This window comes from Schistocerca piceifrons, chromosome 5 (assembly GCF_021461385.2).
Source record: "Schistocerca piceifrons isolate TAMUIC-IGC-003096 chromosome 5, iqSchPice1.1, whole genome shotgun sequence".
Classification (NCBI taxonomy): Eukaryota; Metazoa; Arthropoda; class Insecta; order Orthoptera; family Acrididae; genus Schistocerca; species Schistocerca piceifrons.
Genome location: NC_060142.1, coordinates 627841705 through 627861588, shown reverse-complemented (window position 1 = coordinate 627861588; position 19884 = coordinate 627841705). Strand labels below are relative to the sequence as shown.

General features: G+C 42.4%; 1 protein-coding gene across 2 annotated transcripts in view; it reads right to left on the bottom strand.

Annotated features, from left to right (window-relative positions):
• LOC124798517 (synaptic vesicle glycoprotein 2C-like) overlaps positions 1 to 19884 on the bottom strand; it is a 525025-nt gene that overhangs the window by 96015 nt on the left and 409126 nt on the right. For both annotated transcript variants that reach the window (XM_047261962.1, XM_047261963.1), the window contains exon 6: positions 8916 to 9160. In XM_047261962.1, the coding sequence (XP_047117918.1) occupies positions 8916 to 9160 (245 nt within the window). The remainder of the gene's footprint in view (positions 1 to 8915; positions 9161 to 19884) is intronic.

Genomic DNA, 19884 nt, shown 5'->3' with positions numbered 1-19884 from the left:
TGGGCAACAGTCGCTGCGTTTGCTGGTAGGTGCTTCAGTTTGTCAAAAGCTTGTTCTGTGGCAAGGGTCCAGGGGACCGGGCGGATACCGGTCGTATTTTTGCCAGCAAGGGCATCTGTTAGGGGGGCCTGAACCTCGGCTGCAGCAGGCAAGTGCTTCCTGTAACAGTTGACTGTTCCGATGAACCTGTGCAGCTCCTTAAATGAGTGAGGGCGTGGCAAATCCAAAACAGGTTTGATTTTATCCTCGGGAGGAGTGAGGCCCTTAGCTGACACGATGTAGCCTAAGAATCTTACCGAAGTCTGGTGCACCTGGAGCTTATTATTCAGTTCAACACCGGTAGCGGTAAGAGTGTTTTTAAATGTCGGCAAATGTTCTTTAATCTTTTGCAAAGTAGGACTGAAAATAAGTATGTCGTCCAAGTAAACGAAACAAAAATCCAGATGAAACGACACCTTGTTTAAGAATCTCTGCCAAGTTTGTGCAGCGTTTCGGAGGCCAAAGGGCATGAACCGATACTGGAAAAGGCCGAAAGGTGTTGTAGCAGCTGTCTTTTCAATATCCTCTGGTGCTATCAGAATTTGATGATAGGCCCCCCTACAGTCCACTACCGAGAAATATTTGGCGCCTGCAAGAGCATGGTTAAAATCCGCGATGTTAGGAACCGGGTACTTGTCTATGATAGTACGAGAGTTCAACTTAGTATAGTCGCCAACCACACGCCAGGTGCCATCGCTTTTTGTGACAAAGTGTATAGGCGAGGCCCAGCATCCGGCAGATGGTTCGATGACGCCGGCTGTTAAAGAGACCGTCTATTTGTTCGGAAGCCACTTTTATGAGTTCTGGCTTGAGATGGCGAGGTCGGGAAGAGATAGGCAGTCCGTCTTGGATGTAAAGTTTGTGGGCGGTGCTGTCTGTAACCACGGAAACGCGCGACGCAGTACACGAGGCTGTGGTATAGCATGCGCGGTGACCGCTAGGTTGGGTTGTGGTGTGGACAGCGAAAGTTTGCATAAGTGCCTACTGTTGGGTGGCTCGGAGTGACAAACAAGTCAGCTATGTGAAACAAGCTTGGTACACTGTTTATTAGTAACTGAAGGTGCCGCTGTCGAGCTTGGTGGCGGTAGCGGGTGCGAATGAACAGCTGATGGCAGTAAATCAAAAACATTAACCTGCACTTGGGAAGTTAGCTGCCCAAGCGAGGAGGGGGATGAATGTGCGCTTGAATTAACACAGTTAGAGCTGGCGGGAGTGCGGACACTGTACAGTTTATGTGGCACACGGTCACAAATGCACTCGAGTGCGAGAAACTGTAGTGGCACCGACTAACCTTGCGTGTTGCCAAGGCATCGTCTGCTGCAAGCTGCTGCCGTGCCGAAGATAACTTGTTACTTAAGTCATTGAAGTGACAGCGTAGCTCAAGTTGTTCCAAGTGCAGGCATGTAGACTCGACACGCTCCGTGAGCCTCTTATTTGTCCATGACAAGAGCTCGGAAGAGGGGTTATTACACTTCCTAGCCAGGTGGACCTGTTTAGCAGTACTACTGACACTCGACGAAGCACACGGGATGTGTTCCTGCGTAGGGTGGTAGAACACTGTATTCTTGACGAGGTCAGGCCACAGTTTGTGGTGTCGTAGAAAGTCGATGCCCAAAATGGGATCAACGATGTCAGTCACCAGGAAGGACCACTTCAGGTTGCACTCAGGCGAGAGGTTCAAATGGTTCAAATGGCTCTGAGCACTATGCGACTTAACTTCGGAGGTCATCAGTCACCTAGAAATTAGAACTAATTAAATCTAACTAGCCTAAGGACATCACACACATCCATGCCCGAGGCAGGATTCGAACCTGCAACCATAGCAGCCGCTCAGTTCCAGACTGTAGCACCTAGAACCGCACGGCCACTCCGGCCGGCGCAGGTGAGAGGGACACTGCATATGAAGTAGAACCTAAACACGACAAACTAGATGAGTTTACAGCACGTAGGACAGTTTTGTGTAGTCGGATCTTTTCGGTAGCAAGACAAGATGGAAGTAGGGAAACATCTGCGCCCGTGTCGATGAGATAGTTGGTGCCAGAGTTCAAGTTGCGGACATAGGCTCGTCCATTCAAAGCATTAGTGTTGGACACAGAATGGAGCGTGTGACGGCGCCTGTTGTTTACGTCGCAGGAGGTGGCACTGCTGCCTACCTGCGGTTGAAGTTTGCGTAGGAGCACGGCGGTTTGCAATTGGGTGCTTTTTCCTCGAATTTTGCATGGAAGAAACAGTATTTATGAGCGGACGTCTGCTCCTGCGAGTGGTCAGACGGCAGCAGCCCAGAATCTTCTGTGGAGTCAGATGTGCTGTTGTGCGGACGTGAAGGTGCCGGTAGTGCGGCGAGCTTGACAGACTTAGGTTTAGTGGGGCGTCCAAGTTGGGGCCTTGGTTGTGGTTGGAAACTGGCATAGCTGCCGGACTGCTGCGCACGGCGTTCACGTATTAGAGTGGAATAAGCTCGGTCGGTGGCGCGCAAGCATTCGCTATTTGGTCTATCTTCATAGGCGGAGATGGCCATTTGGTCAGACAGATGCAGCTTTTCCGTCCAAATCTCAGTGAGCGTGGCATCTGGCATGTCGCATTCACCAACGAGAAGTCAAAGGCATGGCCACAGCTGGGATGGAGATCTGTCACCGAGCTTCATAGACGAGCTGTCGAACATTTTCTCTTCTTGTCTTGGAAACATGTTCCAGTATTGCTTATTTAGCCGTAGCGTACTTCTCGTTTGGAGGAGGTGACTTAACCAGGTCATGAATAAAGTCAACCAGGTCGTGGAGGTGGTGCATGAGACATGTGAAACGGGCATTGTCATCAAGTTCACAGACACTGAAAGTTTGCTCGACCAGGTTGAACCACAATTCCGAGTGGGCAGGTTTGAATGCCGGAAGTTTAGGTAGATTCGACGAACTGGCGGTCAAAGAATGCGGGCAGCCGTTCGCGGACACATGAGTAGGCAAGTCAAAGGTAGCTCTGCATCGTGAGGGCAGTACAGAGGAAGCAGACGTGCCGGGTGTGTTCATAGTAGCTGGAGGGGAAGCGAAATCCGTTAGCAGGAAGCCCGGCGTGGAGCGAAGCGGCACCGGTTGTTGCGGCGGAAGGTAAAAGTGGTCACGGAGGTTGCTCAACAGGTTATTATGCAATTGGTTCTCCACATCCACAGCGAAATTGTCCATCACAGAGTCACTGATGAGCCTGGTGGAACCTGATGCACTCAAATTACTGCACTGATGAACACTCGAAGTAACAGGCTGGCGAATGTCATTCACGTAGTGTGCAACTGGCGCGGAGTGATACACATGTGGAGCTTTCACATTCAAAAAGGCGTCCTGTTGTGGCACATTATGAAAACTATGCTCCCCACTATTTACAGTACTTGCATTAAAGTTCGGTACCAGTGTGCAGTGGTTTCTTGTACTGCTGTGCGGCGAAAACTGAAGCACTTCAGGGCTAACATAGCCGGAGTCGGAGACCGCTGGCGTCATTTTCAAAACCACTGCACCTGACGAGGTCCCTGGGTTCTCGAGGCTATAGGACTGTGGAAATTCACGTTGGGCACCGACTACAGCTGGTGTGTTTGAATTTAGTTGCAGTTGCTGATGAAAACCGGGCGGCGGCGGCGTGTTGTAGAAGGCCATTGTGTAGCGGGCAAAGGTCCACTGGAATGTGGAAGCCAGTGCGGTAGTCACTTTGTACTTGGTTTGACGGATTATTCGAACTTCGAGGTCACCATTGAAGGAGATATCAAGGTGGTAAGATAATGACCACAGTTCTCTCTTCTAATCATCAATACTTTTATTACATGACAAACGTACAGGTCGAAGACTAGTCCATAACTGAGGTACCAGAAGTATACAAAACAAAGATCAACTTGAAGACATAATACACATATGATGTTCTGGCCTACTGATCCACGGATCGATGCCAAATGTATATAAGCATGATTATTTTGTATGTGTAGTATTAAGAATTTTTTAAAAATTTATTTCATTTTGAAAGAGGTCAGCTTGTTTCTAAATATTTAATTTTGTTCAAAAATAATTTTTTTCACAAAAATAAATGGGGGGGGGGGACATGAAACAAGCGCTGAATCATTTGAGACAAACAGAGGTGAGCAACTGTGCCGGGACCTACCCCAGTTCACAGTTACTAGTGCTACGCCGTCATAACATGCCTGTGCATAGCATACAAAGTATTGAGCCATAATCCAAGGATAAATTAAAAATTAAAGTTGCTTTTCCAAACTTTGTTAGCATAAGCTTCAGTATGTCAATGTTTACATTGTTAAATCTCAAAACGATCAGATACCTATGTTTCCATAAATACATCATTTTAAATATATATATAAAAAAGTGGCGCTAAATAATAAAGCTAAAAGCCAAAAACTGGTCAGAACGTGCAAATGTATGTCAAATTTAACTGCGACAATTCTCAACATGATCAAAGCAATATTTTGTTAAAAATCGGCATTTTTACGAAAAATGGAAGGCGCTAAATATTAGATTTAGAAAGATGAAAATTAGTATGAGGCATCAGTTTGATATGAAAAGCTTAACTATGTGACCCCATTAAGCTACCTCTGATAATTTTCAAGTAATTTATTGAAAACTAAATTTGGAACAGAAACATCCTTATTTGTTATAGATTAAGTATCATTTATATTAATGATAGAAAGTTTTGATCACAGAACCTGATGAAACCCATTAAATAATAGACTAATAACAAGCTTCAAGACTTTGATGGACATACCAATCAATACATGGTCTCTTAAAGATGTAGTTCAGAGGTCATGTTCTACTATCAGTTCCATTCTAAAAATTCTAAATGGGAAAATTTATATGCTGGCAAGTTAAAACTTTTTCTGTAATTAAATACAACTTAACTCCACTCATACATCTTTGCACAAACAAGAAGTGAACTCGTGAGCACCGTACACTGTCCTCAAACACTAAGATTTTGAGGAGGTGTGTGTGTGACACCCGTAATGTTAACAAAACTGTGTGGCAAGTGGTGAGATTAACTTCCACTTTTGTGGAGAGCAATTAACTCTGATTATTAAAAGTCAGGATGAAAGACCATTTAATGGGAACTTGCCATAGAGGTCGCCTCAGAACTGCTCAGAGTGCTGCTTACGACATTATTATTATTATTTTCATCAGGAATTTTACTATGTTTTGCATGTGAACTTTTCTTAAATATAAATTGAATCAGTTAGAACTCAAAAATTTTATTTGGAATTATAGTTGCTGATCCCACTGCGTAAACAGAGAGTAGAAACATTTATTTCAGTTAACAAAAAAGGAATGCGGGCTTGCAGACTGGAAACTATGATCTGTACGTTCTCCATTGCTTCTGGCTGACCACAAGAATAGTTGCCAGGCTCTTGTAACAGATGGTGCCGCCGCCCCACAGCATATACCGGGCGATCAAAAACTCAGTATAAATTTGAAAACTTAATAAACCACGGAATAATGTAGATAGAGTGTTAAAAATTGACACTCAAGCTTAGAATGACATGGGGTTTTATTGGGGGGAGGGGGGGGGGGGGGGGGGGAAGTTCACAAAATGTCCGACAGATGGTGCTGGACAGCAAAACATCAGTGCTTCCGTGACAGGTGAGAGGTACATCGATATCTTACAGAATCGCATCATCCCCCGCCTGGCTGATAAACACCTGCTGGAACGTACAATGTTTATGCAGGATGGCGCTCTACCCCATATTGCTAGACGCGAGAAAGATCTCTTGCACGCGTCGTGTGGTGATGATCGTGTGCTCAGCCGCCACTTTTATCATGCTTGGCCTCCCAGGTCCCCAGACCTCAGTCCGTGCGATTATTGGCTTTGGGGTTACCTGAAGTTGCAAGTGTATCGTGATCGACCGACATCTCTAGGGATGCTGAAAGACAACATCCGACGCCAATGCCTCACCATAACTCTGGACATGCTTTATAGTGCTGTTCACAACATTATTCCTCAACTACAGCTAATGTTGAGGAATGATGGTGGACATATTGAGCATTTCCTGTAAAGAACATCATCTTTGCTTTGTCTTACTTTGTTATGCTAATTATTGCTATTCTGATCAGATGATGCCCTTTTGTATTTTTTTAGTTCTAATAAAACCACGTGTCATTCCAAGCATGTTTGTCAATTTGTGCCTCTCTATCTACATTATTCCATGATTTATTCAGTTTTCAAATTCATACTGACTTTTTGATCACCCAGTATATACAGTCATTTTTCCTTTGCTCTGTTTTCAAGTGGAACAAAGAAGGAAATGACTTGTAGTGGTATAGGGTAACCTCTGCCAAGCACCATACAGTGGTTTGCGTAGTATGTATATAGATGTAGATGTAGAAATGCAATCAGTCTGCAACGGAGATTGCTTACAAAACACTCATGTGAGCCATCTAGAGTACTGCTCAACTGTGTCGAATACACACCAAATAGGACTTATGGGATACCGAAGGTATACTAATGAGGGAAGCAAAAACAGTCACAGATTTGTTTGAACCATAGAAGATGTCCCTGGAGATGCTGGAGGAACTGAACTGGCAGACACCTGAAGACAGATGCAGGCTATCTTGGGAAAGTCTAGTTATAAACTTTCAAGAACTAGCTTTAAAAGATGAATCTCAGAATATACTATAATTCCCTATATATCATTCCCCCAAGGATCACAAGGTCAATTTAAGACTAACTTTACAGTGCACAGATGTGTTTATGCAATCATTCTTCCCATACTTTGTAAGTGAACAGAATGGGAAAAAGCCATAATAACTGGTAAAACAGGAAGTACCCTCTGCCAAGTACTTCATAGCATTTTGTAGATTATGGCTGTAGATGGGGGATTAGTCACTCATTTTATGAATCATCCAGCTATCAAAATCAAAGGGATGAAGTGCGTGTTATCTGAATGGTAACCAGCAACATTCAAATGCCAACAGTTTTTTCACTGATACGCGTTTAGATAACTGGTAAGTGCTTATCTCCAAGAGGCAAAATATTTAGCACTGCCTACAGATACATATAAAAGTATACAGCATTACACTATTTTTATAACTATTAGTTCGAAAGCTAGGATAGTGTCACGTAACTTCCTTTTATGTGCAGGTATCGGTATTTTGCCTCCTAAAGGTACGCCGTTCGGCAATGCGCCTATGACACAGACACCTCTACCTCCACTGGAATGTGATATGTTGCCTGCCACCTACGCTCTTGGGCATCTGGGGCAGCCTTGCACTTTGCCACCGTCCTGAGAGTACAAGGTGAGGGTCCAGCCATATTTATCCTCACCTGGATATCAACAATCAACAGAAGAACCTGAAGTGTGATGCAGCTTGACGTCTTCATAGCCCTGGCTGCCAGCCACACTTCCTGTGGCCAGGAAATGCAGGAACTTGGCAAAACATAAGCAGCCACAGCAACAGTAGAATGCAAGTCAGCAAATGGAGACCACTACACTGGGGAAATGCTCTGATATTCTCGGCACTGTCAATCGATGATCATGAACAAGCCTTGATGAAAAAACCATTGTAACTGTCACTAGTGCTTTCTCACACCTTTCCTCAGCAGAGGATCCTAGCCCACACTAAGCCATCCTAAATACACATTTAGAATTGGCTCCAGATGTGTGGCCTCTACATCCACTCTGTTACATGTGGAAGAATGCTACTACAGGCATACTAAGACTCCTGTCTAAACATCGGGTGTAGCAAAATGGCTCTGAGCACTATGGGACTTAACATCTATGGTCATCAGTCCCCTAGAACTTAGAACTACTTAAACCTAACTAACCTAAGGACATCACACAACACCCAGTCATCACGAGGCAGAGAAAATCCCTGACCCCGCCGGGAATCGAACCCGGGAACCTGGGCTCAAGTGTAGCATGTGGTTATTTAGAGAGATTCTGTTCATGTACATTTTTTTGATTTGTTATATGAGTTACTAATTTATGAATTCCGTATAGTATAAACCATTTAGTGCAAAAGCTTCTCCAGTGTGCCTGCAACACCGTATCTCCTCTAGTTTCAAAGGCATGCTAATGGAAGAGTGGAAATAATCTTTTGAAACAGCCTACTGGTGTTTCTTCTGATGCAGCTGCCTCATCTGCTCACTCTTCAGTTTGCCAACAGACTATCTCAACATTTTACAGTTCTATTAATTAATGATTATTTTTGGAGAATGAATACAAACTGCAAATCAACAGATCATATGACTAAAGTTTAAAACAATCTGAACTAAGGTTTTTGATTAATTTGTCGAGGCATTCACAACATTTTGGCAATTTCAGCCAAGCACGTGGAAAGAGCTAGGGCTCATAAATAAAATCTGAAAGAAAGAAATTCAGTGTTTTGAACTGTGGCAATTATTAAAACCAGTTTCCAAGAATGTTTTTTCCATATACCACTAAATTATAAGCAGTTAGCAAAAATAGAATAACCTGTGAAATTTAGAAGAAGAGGTAACAAGAACAAGCTCCAGTGTGTCATATTTAAAAAAGACTTAAACAACTTCATAGGAGAAAGAAAAGAAATATCCAAACATGTCACAGGCAGACTGGAAAAACAAAGGCAGGGTTTGTTTGGAAATCTCAGAATAATTGAAGAAGGCAAATAAACATTAAAATATGGAATTAGAATGCCATAAGTGGCTCCTTACATACTACCTGCATTAAATATCAAGGGCCATAAATTGAAGGGGACAATATATTTAGTTGAGACCTTAAACTTCTCTCTGGCTTCCTTTTAGAGCCGCTCAATATATAACACATCATATATAATCTTTACTTTTGCTTCTTACAATGTTATTTATACTTTTTCTGAAGATATGTCTTTTTACAAAATGAAACGCTAAAAAAAAGTTGTCATACTCACAGGGAAAGTTTTTGGATCATTTCCTGTGTTGTACTTGTAAATCATTCGGAATACTTGAAGAGCTTCATCCAGGCGACCTTTTGTCATAAGAAATTTTGGAGTTTCAGCACATCCGGATATTATAAGTGCTGATAAGAAGCTCGGTATAGAGCCTACAGCTACAAATACTCTCCAAGAGTTGTAAGTCACATAACCACCAAAGAAAGACCATGACCAGGGAAGAGGAATTATTCCCCATGCAATACCTGCCAAGTATCAAACATAAAGGTGAATAATGTAATAAAGGTCTGGAAAATTAATGCTGTAAATTAAAAATTGTGTGTTGTCAGAAGGTACAGATTTCACTTTAGTTACAAAAAGAATGTTCCCTAGATGCCTAGCACATACAAAGAAGGAGAAAGTGTGCAAGTGTGTGCATTCTCTCTCTCTCTCTCTCTCTCTCTCTCTCTCTCTCTCTAAGCTCTATTTCCCTCCCACTTTGTTTAAAACCTTATCCCCCCCCCCCCTACTTTCTCTCTTCAAAACACTCAGTTCCCCTCTCTATCCTTTTGCTCTTTAAAACACTCTATCCCCTCAGTTTTCAGTTTGTTGCCTCAATTAATTCTTTGTCATTTCCACCACAAATTACATCATATCTTCTCCATACATGTATCCCTTCTGCAGCCTCAACCTTTACTCTCCCAGCATACACTACTACCTAGGTAACTACTTGTGAGGAGTGTTTCTGTGGCCACAGAAGAAACACACACACACACACACACACACACACACACACACACACACACACAGAGGAGAGGGAGAGAGAGAGTAGGGGGTTCATGTAATAAAGGAGTGGTAAAACTATAAAAAGGAAAATCCAGGATGGAATAATGACAATATGATGAGAAGGATAGATTGCTAATCACCATACGGAGGAGATGTACACCAAAAAGATTGCTAAACATGTGAGATTTTGGCCAAAAGGACATCTTCTAAAGCATACAATACATACTCATTCATGTAAGCACAACTCACTCACACATGACCATTGTCTCTAGCCACTGTGACCAGACTGTGAGGGACTGCACATGACTGGAGAAGCAATCTGGGTGGTAGGGGTTAGGAGGAGGCTGGGTGGGGAAGGGGAGCGATAGCAGGGTAGAGGTGGGGGACAGTAAAATGCTGCTTGTGGGAGCATGCAGGGATGTGATAGGGCAACTAGGTGCAGATGGTATGACAGATTGTGTGAGGGTGGTAAAGGAGAGAAGTAGAGGAGCAGGAAAAAGAGAGAGAGAAATACAGGATGAGTGAAGAGAGAAAGAGAAGTAGAGAAGGGGGGAATAGAGAGAGAGAGAGAGAGAGAGAGAGAGAGAGAGAGAGAGAGAGAGAGACTATTGGATGCATTGGTGGAACAGAAGACTGTTATGCTGAAGTGGGAGCAGGGACAGTGATAGGTGGGTGAAGTAGAGGGACTAATGAAGGTCGAGGCCAGGGGATTTATGGGAATGTATCGTGTATTGCGGGAAAGCTGCCACCTGCACAATTCAGAAAACCTGGTGTTGGTAGGAAGGATCCAGATGGCATAGGCTCTCATGCAGTCTTCGACATAAAGAACACAGTGTTTGGCAGCATGCTCAGTGGCTAGGTTGTCCAGCTGTCTCTTGGCCTGTTTGTCAGTGGCCATTCATGTGGACAAAAGAATGTAGCACAGTGGTTATGGCTTCAACAGTACTGCTTCCACATATAGCCCTGCCTTTGATGGGGTAAATGACAGTTGAGACTGGACTGGAGTACATGGTTGTGGGAGGATGTATGGACAGGTCTCGCATCTTGGTCTATTACTGGGTTTGAGTCATGAGGCAGTGGGTTGGAAACAAGGGTGGAGCAGGGATGGATGCATAGGTTCACTGGCAGCAAATACCACTGTGGGAGGTGTGGCAAGGATAGTGGTCAGCATATTCCTCATTTCAGGACATGTCAAGAGGTTGTCAGAACCCTGACAGAAAATGTCATTCAGTTGCTCCATTAACAGGTAGTACTGGGTCATAAGGGGAACGCTCCTATGCGGCTGGATGATGGGACACTATGCGGTTGTGCGTGACTGAAGAGATAAGGTACAGGAGATCTGTTTCTGTACAGGTCCTATACACACTCCCACCAACACCTACACCAGTCCAGTTGCAAGCATCACTTATCCCATCACAGGCAGGGCTAGCTGTGAAAGCAGTCATGTTATCTGTGAGCCAAGCTGCAACCGCTGTGCTACATTTTGCATGGGCACGCCAAACAACGAGCTGTCTGTCCGCATGAACGGCCACAGATAAACTGTGGCCAAGAGACAGCTGGACCACCCAGTTACTAACCATGTTGCTCAACACAATGTACTTCACTTCAATGACTGTTTCACATCCTGTGCTATTTGTATTCTTCTTAGCAACACCAGCATTTATGATCTGCACAGGTGGAAACTCCCCTTGTAATATATCCTATGTTCTCATAACCTCCCTGGCCACAACCTTCATTAGTTCCTATCCTTCAGTCACCTATCCCCTTCCCTGGCCCCACTCCAGCACAACATCACCTTCTATTCCATCAATGCACCTAAAGCCTCCCCCCCCCCCCCCTTCCCCTTCTCCTACCCTTCCTCTAGTTTTCCCCCCGTCCTTCTATTTCCGCTCTTCTATTGCTCTTCTTTGCCACACCCCCCTGTCTAACCTCACAACTGCACCTAACTGCCCTATCCTATACCCGCCACATCCCAGCATGCTTCCACAAGCAGCACTTTACTGTCGCTCACCCCTAACCTGCTACCTCTCCCACCCCACCTCAGCCTCAGCCTTACTCCCACCACCCAGACTGAATCTACCATCACGTGCAGTCACATGCAGTCTGGTCTCAGTGGATTGAGACAGTGGTCATATGTGTGCAAGTTGTGTTTGCATGAATATGTGAGTGGTGCCTTTTCGCCAAAAGCTCACTCATTTAGCAATTTTTTGTTGTGCCTGTCTGGGACTCAAGCGCTCCTCTGTATGGTGAGTAGCAATCTATCCTTATCATGATATTGTCATTATTGCACCCTGGATTTTTAATTGTTTTTGCCCAGGGGCACCAGCTGAAGCTTGTCAGAGTTTCCATTGTTTGAGTGATAAAATTGTGTTTAATATAATTATACAATGTTTTGGATGGGCTCAGACACATTAGCAGAAGTTGCAACAGCAGACAGACAGCATAACGCAAGCTGCCTCTGCCTGTTGGAGCGACACTGTTATAACTACAACTGTAAATGGCCTTCGTTGGCTCTCTTGGGGAGATTGAAGTTTTTTGTGTCATAGACACACACACACACACACACACACACACACACACACACACACACAAAAAAAAAAAACCACCACCACCACCACCGGTCTCTTCTATGATTTGTTATGCTCATTTCCTCTGGTGTTTTGAAAGGTCCTTGCAAATTCATTTTTGCTGTGCATACATGGAATCAGATGGAACAAATACTGCTCATTACATGGTTTATGTATCGCCTAGCATCAATGGAAAATGCCAGTATGTTTCTCATTACACACCAAATGCATTTAAATTTGAATTTCAAGTGCACATTTGGTTGAATGGATCAAAAATATTAAGTTCAATGTGATAAATTAACAGGTGTAGCAAAACTTAAAAAATAATCAGGACTTAAGCACCGAGAGAGTAGTGCTATTGCATGCTGGTTACAATGGGACAGTGCAGCCGTGGATGGGAGACAAATTGGGTAAGTCACACAAGAACGATGTGACAAATAAATGTTTATTAATAAGATGAGTGCTGGAGTCTACTATAATTTCCTTTTTTGACCAACCAGAAAGTCTCAGGACTGATTCGTGCTAAGCTGCCTTCCTGCTAAACCACCATACTGCAGCATTAATCCATCATTTTTGGTATACTGGTTATTCTTCATGCTTTGATGTCCCTGCTAATGCTTATAATTAAACAATATCATACCAGAATAATATGAAACCGCTTCCTCAAATACACAAGTTAAATTCCACTTTAGAAACATTTTGTTTATAATGAGAAACCAACTGAAGTTTTCCATAAATGCAGTGAATCCCATGAAATGTGATGAGTAGTACACTTTTGGACTGACTCCTTATACAGATTGTGCAACTGAAAATTTCAAATACATGCCAAAACACAAAATAAAATACACCTAATGACTCTTTAAAAAGTAGGTAAATGTAAGGGAAAGACAGACTGCTATTTAGTGTAAAGATGACAAGTGAAGTTGCACATAGTCACAATTAAAAGACACTTACACATTAGCTCTCAGCCACAGCCTTCACCAGAAAAAGAAAGAGAAACACACACACAAGCACACCTCACACACACATGATGCCATCTCTAGTAGCTGGTCCGAGCTCTGTGTGTGTGTGTGTGTGTGTGTGTGTGTGTGTGTGTGTGTGTGTGTGAGAGAGAGAGAGAGAGAGAGAGAGAGAGAGAGAGAGAGAGAGAGAGAGAGAGAGACAGAGACAGAGAGAGAGGTGTGCTTGCTTGTGTGAATGAATGCGTGTGTGTGTTTCTCTATCTTTTTCTCGTTGGCGAAGGCTGTGACCAAAAGCTGATGTGTAAGTGTCTTTTGAGTGCCCATGTGCAACTTCACATGTCATCTTTACAGTAAGTAGGAATCTATGTTTTCCTTACACTGTTAATATTCCAACCTGGACTTTCCATTGTTTAAAATTAATTAGTTTGGGAAAAAAAGAGAGGAAACAAAGGGGTTACTTCCCTCACACTTATAATATTAGTTGTTTTTAATTAATACTTCAAACCTATCATTGATGTAGCTTTCAAACATGTATTAGTTTATTTATTTATTTATTTATTTAAACTGTGGTAAAGTTTAAAACTGTTTATTGTGGAAATTAATGTTAACTGATATTTACACCTGTAAATCCCAATATTCTGATTAATTATGCAAGGAGTGGCTAACAAAAGACACTTTTACTTTAGTTTCTAATATTTTAAGACTTCCAATTTCCTGACTGATGATTGCTGGCAACCTGTTGAGAACTTTGAATCAGAATATAAAATCACTTTCTAGACCACACATAGTGATTTGCTTTTCACAAGGAAATATCTATTAACATCATCTTGCATTTCACATTTCACTCTAAATTTATACTAGAGGTATGCCCATAATGCTGATATTTTAAAGCACCCAATGAGGTTGGGCATTTAGGATTGTGCTTTACACTTTAAAAATCAGTTTTTATATGTTTTAACACCAGTGAAATAAAAATTACTGCAAATGAGGCTGCTTCCCCTGTTTGCCACTTACCCCCTTTCACTATATTGTTTCAAGTCGGCTGTAATTTCTTTCGCTCATTCTTCCTTTAGTTTGTGTCATCAAATACCTTCGGGATTTTTCCTTTCTGTAATTTGGGGTGATGTGAAGTTTACTTACAATGGGGTAATCACCAAGCAATTTTGTATTTTATTTCAGCTTAGCTTGCATAACAGAAGGCAGATTAGGGGTTACCATCCTGTCAACATCAAGATCATTACAGACAGAGCACAAGCTTGGATTATTTCAAGGATGGAGAAGGAAATCAGCTATTCCCTTTTAAAGGAATCATCATGGCATTTCCCTGTAGCGATATAGGAAAATCACGGAACACCTAATTAAGGACAGCTGGACATGGATTTGAAACATCGTCCTTCTGAATGTAGTTCAGTATGCTCTTGCACAGTAGTAGGTGTTCCTATGACTGTGATTCATTGCAGAATTATGAAACTGTTCTAAATAAGCCAATAATGACATCCATGTGATACAATCAGTACTCCGTTATAGTTCATGGCTTTTTTAAAAAAATCACTTGGTTGGGTGTCATTACTGACCCTTTGACTGACCATGCTGCTGGAGTACTTTTTTTAACAAATAATGACCTTCCACTGATTTCCTACCAGCAACTGCAAAAATAGGGTTCAGTAAAGGACCCCACCTTGCATGGACAACGCAAATACTACAGAGAATCAGGAAGTGCCCCCAGAGTGTGTCCATTAATGACTATATCTCTAGAAAGCACAGAAAATGCGGGCACCTGAAGCAATCACAAAAGCACCCTATTGAGGATATGGGCTGCACACAGGAAAATCCATTGAGATAAGTGACTTTTTACACATAGCTCATGAACGATATCTAAAAAATGGCAAAGCTGATCGAATGTTCATGTGCTACCATCTTGGTAATCTATGGTAAGAGGTAGAAGAACAGTGAAACTACCAATAGGCACTAAATGGTTGGACTTCCACAACTCTATAGAGGACGTGGGGTTCAGAGGATTGTCTGTTCCATAAAGTAGGATAGATGATAAACTGTGGCATCTCTACCAAAAGTTCATAATGCTGGTCCACACACAAGTGTTTCAGAGCACACTGCTCATCGTACATTGTTGAATGTGGAGCTCCACAGCAGACCACACCAACAAGTTCACATGCTGACCCAACAATGTCATCAATTACAATTGCATTGGGCATGGTTCCATTGGGATTAAACCATCGATCAGTGTAAATGAGTCAGCTCAACAGGTAAAACAGATTTTTGCTACACTAGGTCAATGGTCATGTCTACAAATGCCATCATCAAGGTGAATGGTGGCTTGAAACGTGCAGCACGCTATGGATACAGGGTGGTGGGAGCAGTATTACACTTTGCGTGGCATTCTCCAGCACTTGCATGAGACCTGTGGTACTAATCAAACACATTCTGACAGCTGCAAATCACCTGCATCTTTTAATGCTTGATGTCTTCCCCAACAGCGATGTCATCTTTCAGCAGTATAACCATTCATGTCTTGGAGTAATAACTGTGCTACCACAGTTTGAGGAGCACTATAGTGAACTCTCACTGATGTCTCGGTGACTAAATTTGCCTTACATAAATACTATGGAGACCATTTGGGTCACTATCAGGCGCAATCATCGTGTACGTAAATCAATGGCTTGTTACTTATGTGAATTATATGAGCTGTGCGTAGAGATCTTAATGCCACATGCCTCCACAGACCTACCAACAAACTGTCAGATACGTGATATGCAGAAGCAGTGATGTATTTCATTCCAAAGATGGATGAACAATCTATTAAGTAGGTGGTCATAATGTTTTGGCTATCAGTGTATGCCTTGAAAAGCATCATGTCAACTAACCTCAAGAAGCTATGGTTTTCACAACAAGGTTGGTTGGTTGTTTTGGGGAAGGAGACCAGACAGCGAGGTCATCGGTCTCATCGAATTAGGGAAGGACGGGGAAGGAAGTCGGCCGTGCCCTTTGAAAGGGACCATCCCGGCATTTGCCTGGAGCGATTTTAGGGAAATCACGGAAAACCTAAATCAGGATGGCTGGACACGGAATTGAACCGTCGTCCTCCCGAATGCGAGTCCAGTGTCTAACCACTGCTCCACCCCGCTCAGTATTTCACAACAAGACTGGCAGAAACAAAACCATTTATGGTGCTTTCTCCTGTATACATTCAATATTCCATTTGTCATATTTGGTATGGGTCTCATACACAGGAGCAAATATTCTAGAATAGATCTGACAAGCATTCCACAAGCAATCTCCTACGTAGACTGATTTCATTTTCCCAGTATCCTACCAATGAAATGAAGTCTGCCACTTGCTTTGCCTATGACTGAGCCTGTTAAATTTCATAATTATATAACTGTTACACCCCTGTACTTGTACAAGTGGACTGATTCCATTAGGGACACACTGATATTGTAGTGAATGAGTATTACATTTCTCATTTTTTGAAGTTCACAATTTTACATTTCTGAACAAGTAAAGCAAGTTGTCAATCTTTTCAGAAATTTGAAATCTTATCCAGATTTGACTGAATATTTGTGAAGCATTTATGATAGATAACTGCATTATCTGCCAGAAAATAAGGTTACTGTTAATACTGTCTGCCACATCATTAATGTACAACATGAACAACAAGGTCCCAACACAACTGAAGTTACTTCCACATCTTTTGAGGATTCTCCATCCACGATAGCATGCTGCATCCTTCCAAGCTAAGAATCACACATTTCTTTTGGTATGAATTAGATTGGATTGATGGGGTTAAAGAGACCAAACTATGAGTTCATCAGTCCCCCCATCCCATATGTGTCAAGCCGAAAACAGTCTGGAGAGAACAGAAAAAGCAGGCAAATCCTGATGAACCTCACTGTAACTGATAATCAATAACACCAAGAGACAGAAGTAAGTAGAAGTGAGGGGGTAACAGGGTAAAGGTGGGCGAGTTGCTCCAGCCAGAAAGCAGCTGGAGGCCCCCAGGTCATGTTACGTGATGGGAGGTGCATCCGACCACTGTGTTCTTATCCTTCATTACCACAAGAGAACTAGCAATGCGGATAAGGTGATAAAATCTCAGGAAAGAGAACAATGACAGTGAGACAATAAATCAATAACAAATGTAAAAGAACAAGAAGAATTTAAAAGGTGGGCAGGGCAGGAGCGAGGCCAGACCACTGAGCAAGGTGTGCCGTTGGTCCCCAGGGTCAGAGCAGGCAATGGGGCACCCTTCCAGCCCCCAAGCAGCTTACGAATCCAATATGCCCTACCTCAACATGAGCAGAAACCACCTTAATGGGTAAAAATGATTATATTTTTGTTAGCAAGTGTTAGTGTCAAACACTTTTCAGTAGTCCGAAACTACTGGATATACATAACTGCAATAATATATATGGATTTCAGGATGTCATGCGAGAAAAGCTCAGATTACATTTTCCATGACTGATGTTTTCAAAATCCATGCTGACTGGTAGGGAAGAGGTTATTTTGTTCAAGATAACTCATTACATTATCACATCTGAGTTCAGAATATGTTCTAAGATTCTATAAAGATAGATGCCGAAGATATTGCACAATAGTTTTTTGCTTTGTACACCACCTTTGCTACTTTGCTACCCTTCTAGTAAGATAGCATGACTTGTGTTTACTTCAAACGACCTGGAAAAGTTGTGTGTTTAAGGAATTTATGGTACACTGTGATTAAAGAAGTGCTGTCTCAGCCACAAATTAGATGTAGAATCTAATCGGGATGCCAATGGGCTCTGGAGCTTCATTTAGTTTTGAGAATTTCTGCTGACATATATATTATATCACTCACGTTTGTAGTGATGCAAGAATTTTGGTAATTTAAATCACAGTTCATCAGAAAACAATTTTTTTATTATTAGTCACAAACATGATTACATAATAAATATAGGAGTAAGTGAGTAATAATTACACGGTCTTTGAACAGGACACTGCAGGACTGATCGTTGTAAATATGTATTTTCACAATATTCCTATCTTCTGCTTTTTCTGAATAAGTGATTTTGTAGTGACATTGATCCCAGAGGTCAATATGAACAAGTTAAAGCAAATACTAGCAACACTATCCATGTGTAATGTCTTTGTATTCTACCTTGTCTCTGTCCAGTGCACTGTGAACTTGCGGACTTTTTATGATAGCACATATGTTTCGAGTTGTGTAATTATTTATATTAAAACAGTTGGTTGCATTTCTTGGTGTGAGTGAGAACATCTTATTCTGCCCACACACCACCACAGATAAAACCACACTGGTGACATGATACCTGTGCAATTTCTATGGACTTGTGAAATGCAGAGCCCTATCTTCCCATCAAACAATGGACATCGTGAATTAACATAGGGTATTGCGACCTTTTGCCTTTGTTGATTGTGCTTGTAGTGGTTTGTGTTATGCAATGAACAATATGGGACAATACAAGCCTGAAATTGCATGTGAAAGGGATTACAACCCCCTTCCAACTCTTGGACAGCACACATCACAGTTCTATGTTATTTTTCATGGAACTTCTAGACTTCTTTCCAACAGAGGAGCAAAAGCAATTGATACTAGCAGGTGTTACTGGACCTACATCAGATTTTTGTGCCCAAGTAAACTGCCACAGTTTCTGCCAAAAGCAACCACAAACTTGGTTCACAACTGTAAAATCTGCATTGTATTCATATAACTCTAGATTCCATGCCAGTTATTGAGGCAACGAATCCATTTCTGCCTTCTTGTGTAACAAGGCCAGCTGGGTTCTGCATGAAAATATCCAGGTTATCTACCACGCCACACTGATCAATGGTGTTACATTTCATGATATCCCTGGATCGACTCATTTAGTGCCCCACAGACACATTTCCAGAGATGTTCACATCAAGCAGCATGTGTTACCTAAACTGCCATAGTTTCTGCCAAAGCAACCAAAAACTTGGTTCACAACTGTAAAATCTGCATTTTCAACTCACAGTGTCATTGAGGATACAGCAAAATATTTTTCATTACTGTATAACATCAGGGGGCACATTTCTATCATTTATTATCAGCTACACAATCCTGTCACCATCTGATTTTTTCAGGTTCGAGATGGCTAAGTGGCCTTATTGCAAGGGTTACGCAAACAACAAATCTGCCAGGCAATTTTCTCAGAGCAGTTGAGTAGACAGGCTCCTTCACAGCTTTGACACCATCCACTAACTTTGGTAGGTCCTCCTAAGTTAATACAAGACACTGGTGGGTAACATGGGTAAACAAATTGCCTCATGTTATTAACGTGTCCTTGATAACAAATGAAGGCCAAATGCTTCCGATGAATCACGGCACCCCCTCCACAGGCTGATGTCTTGCAGCTCCTGAGGTGCAATGCAATAGTCTGAGAATAACTGTCTAACACTGCATGCTACTCAGAGTTCTGACAGCAACAGACAAATAGCACTTGGGTGCTAGTTCCGTGCTCATTTCGGTGCTGCCCCACTCGAGTGGACCTCTTCGTGCAAGCACCCAAACGTCACCTGCAATCTTCAGTGAGCTTAAGAGCTCACAGAATTAAGAAAGTACGCCGAGGCACTATGCACATAAATCATACTACTTTTCTTCACACATCCAGCCACAATGGCCACCTCTACATTCTCAAG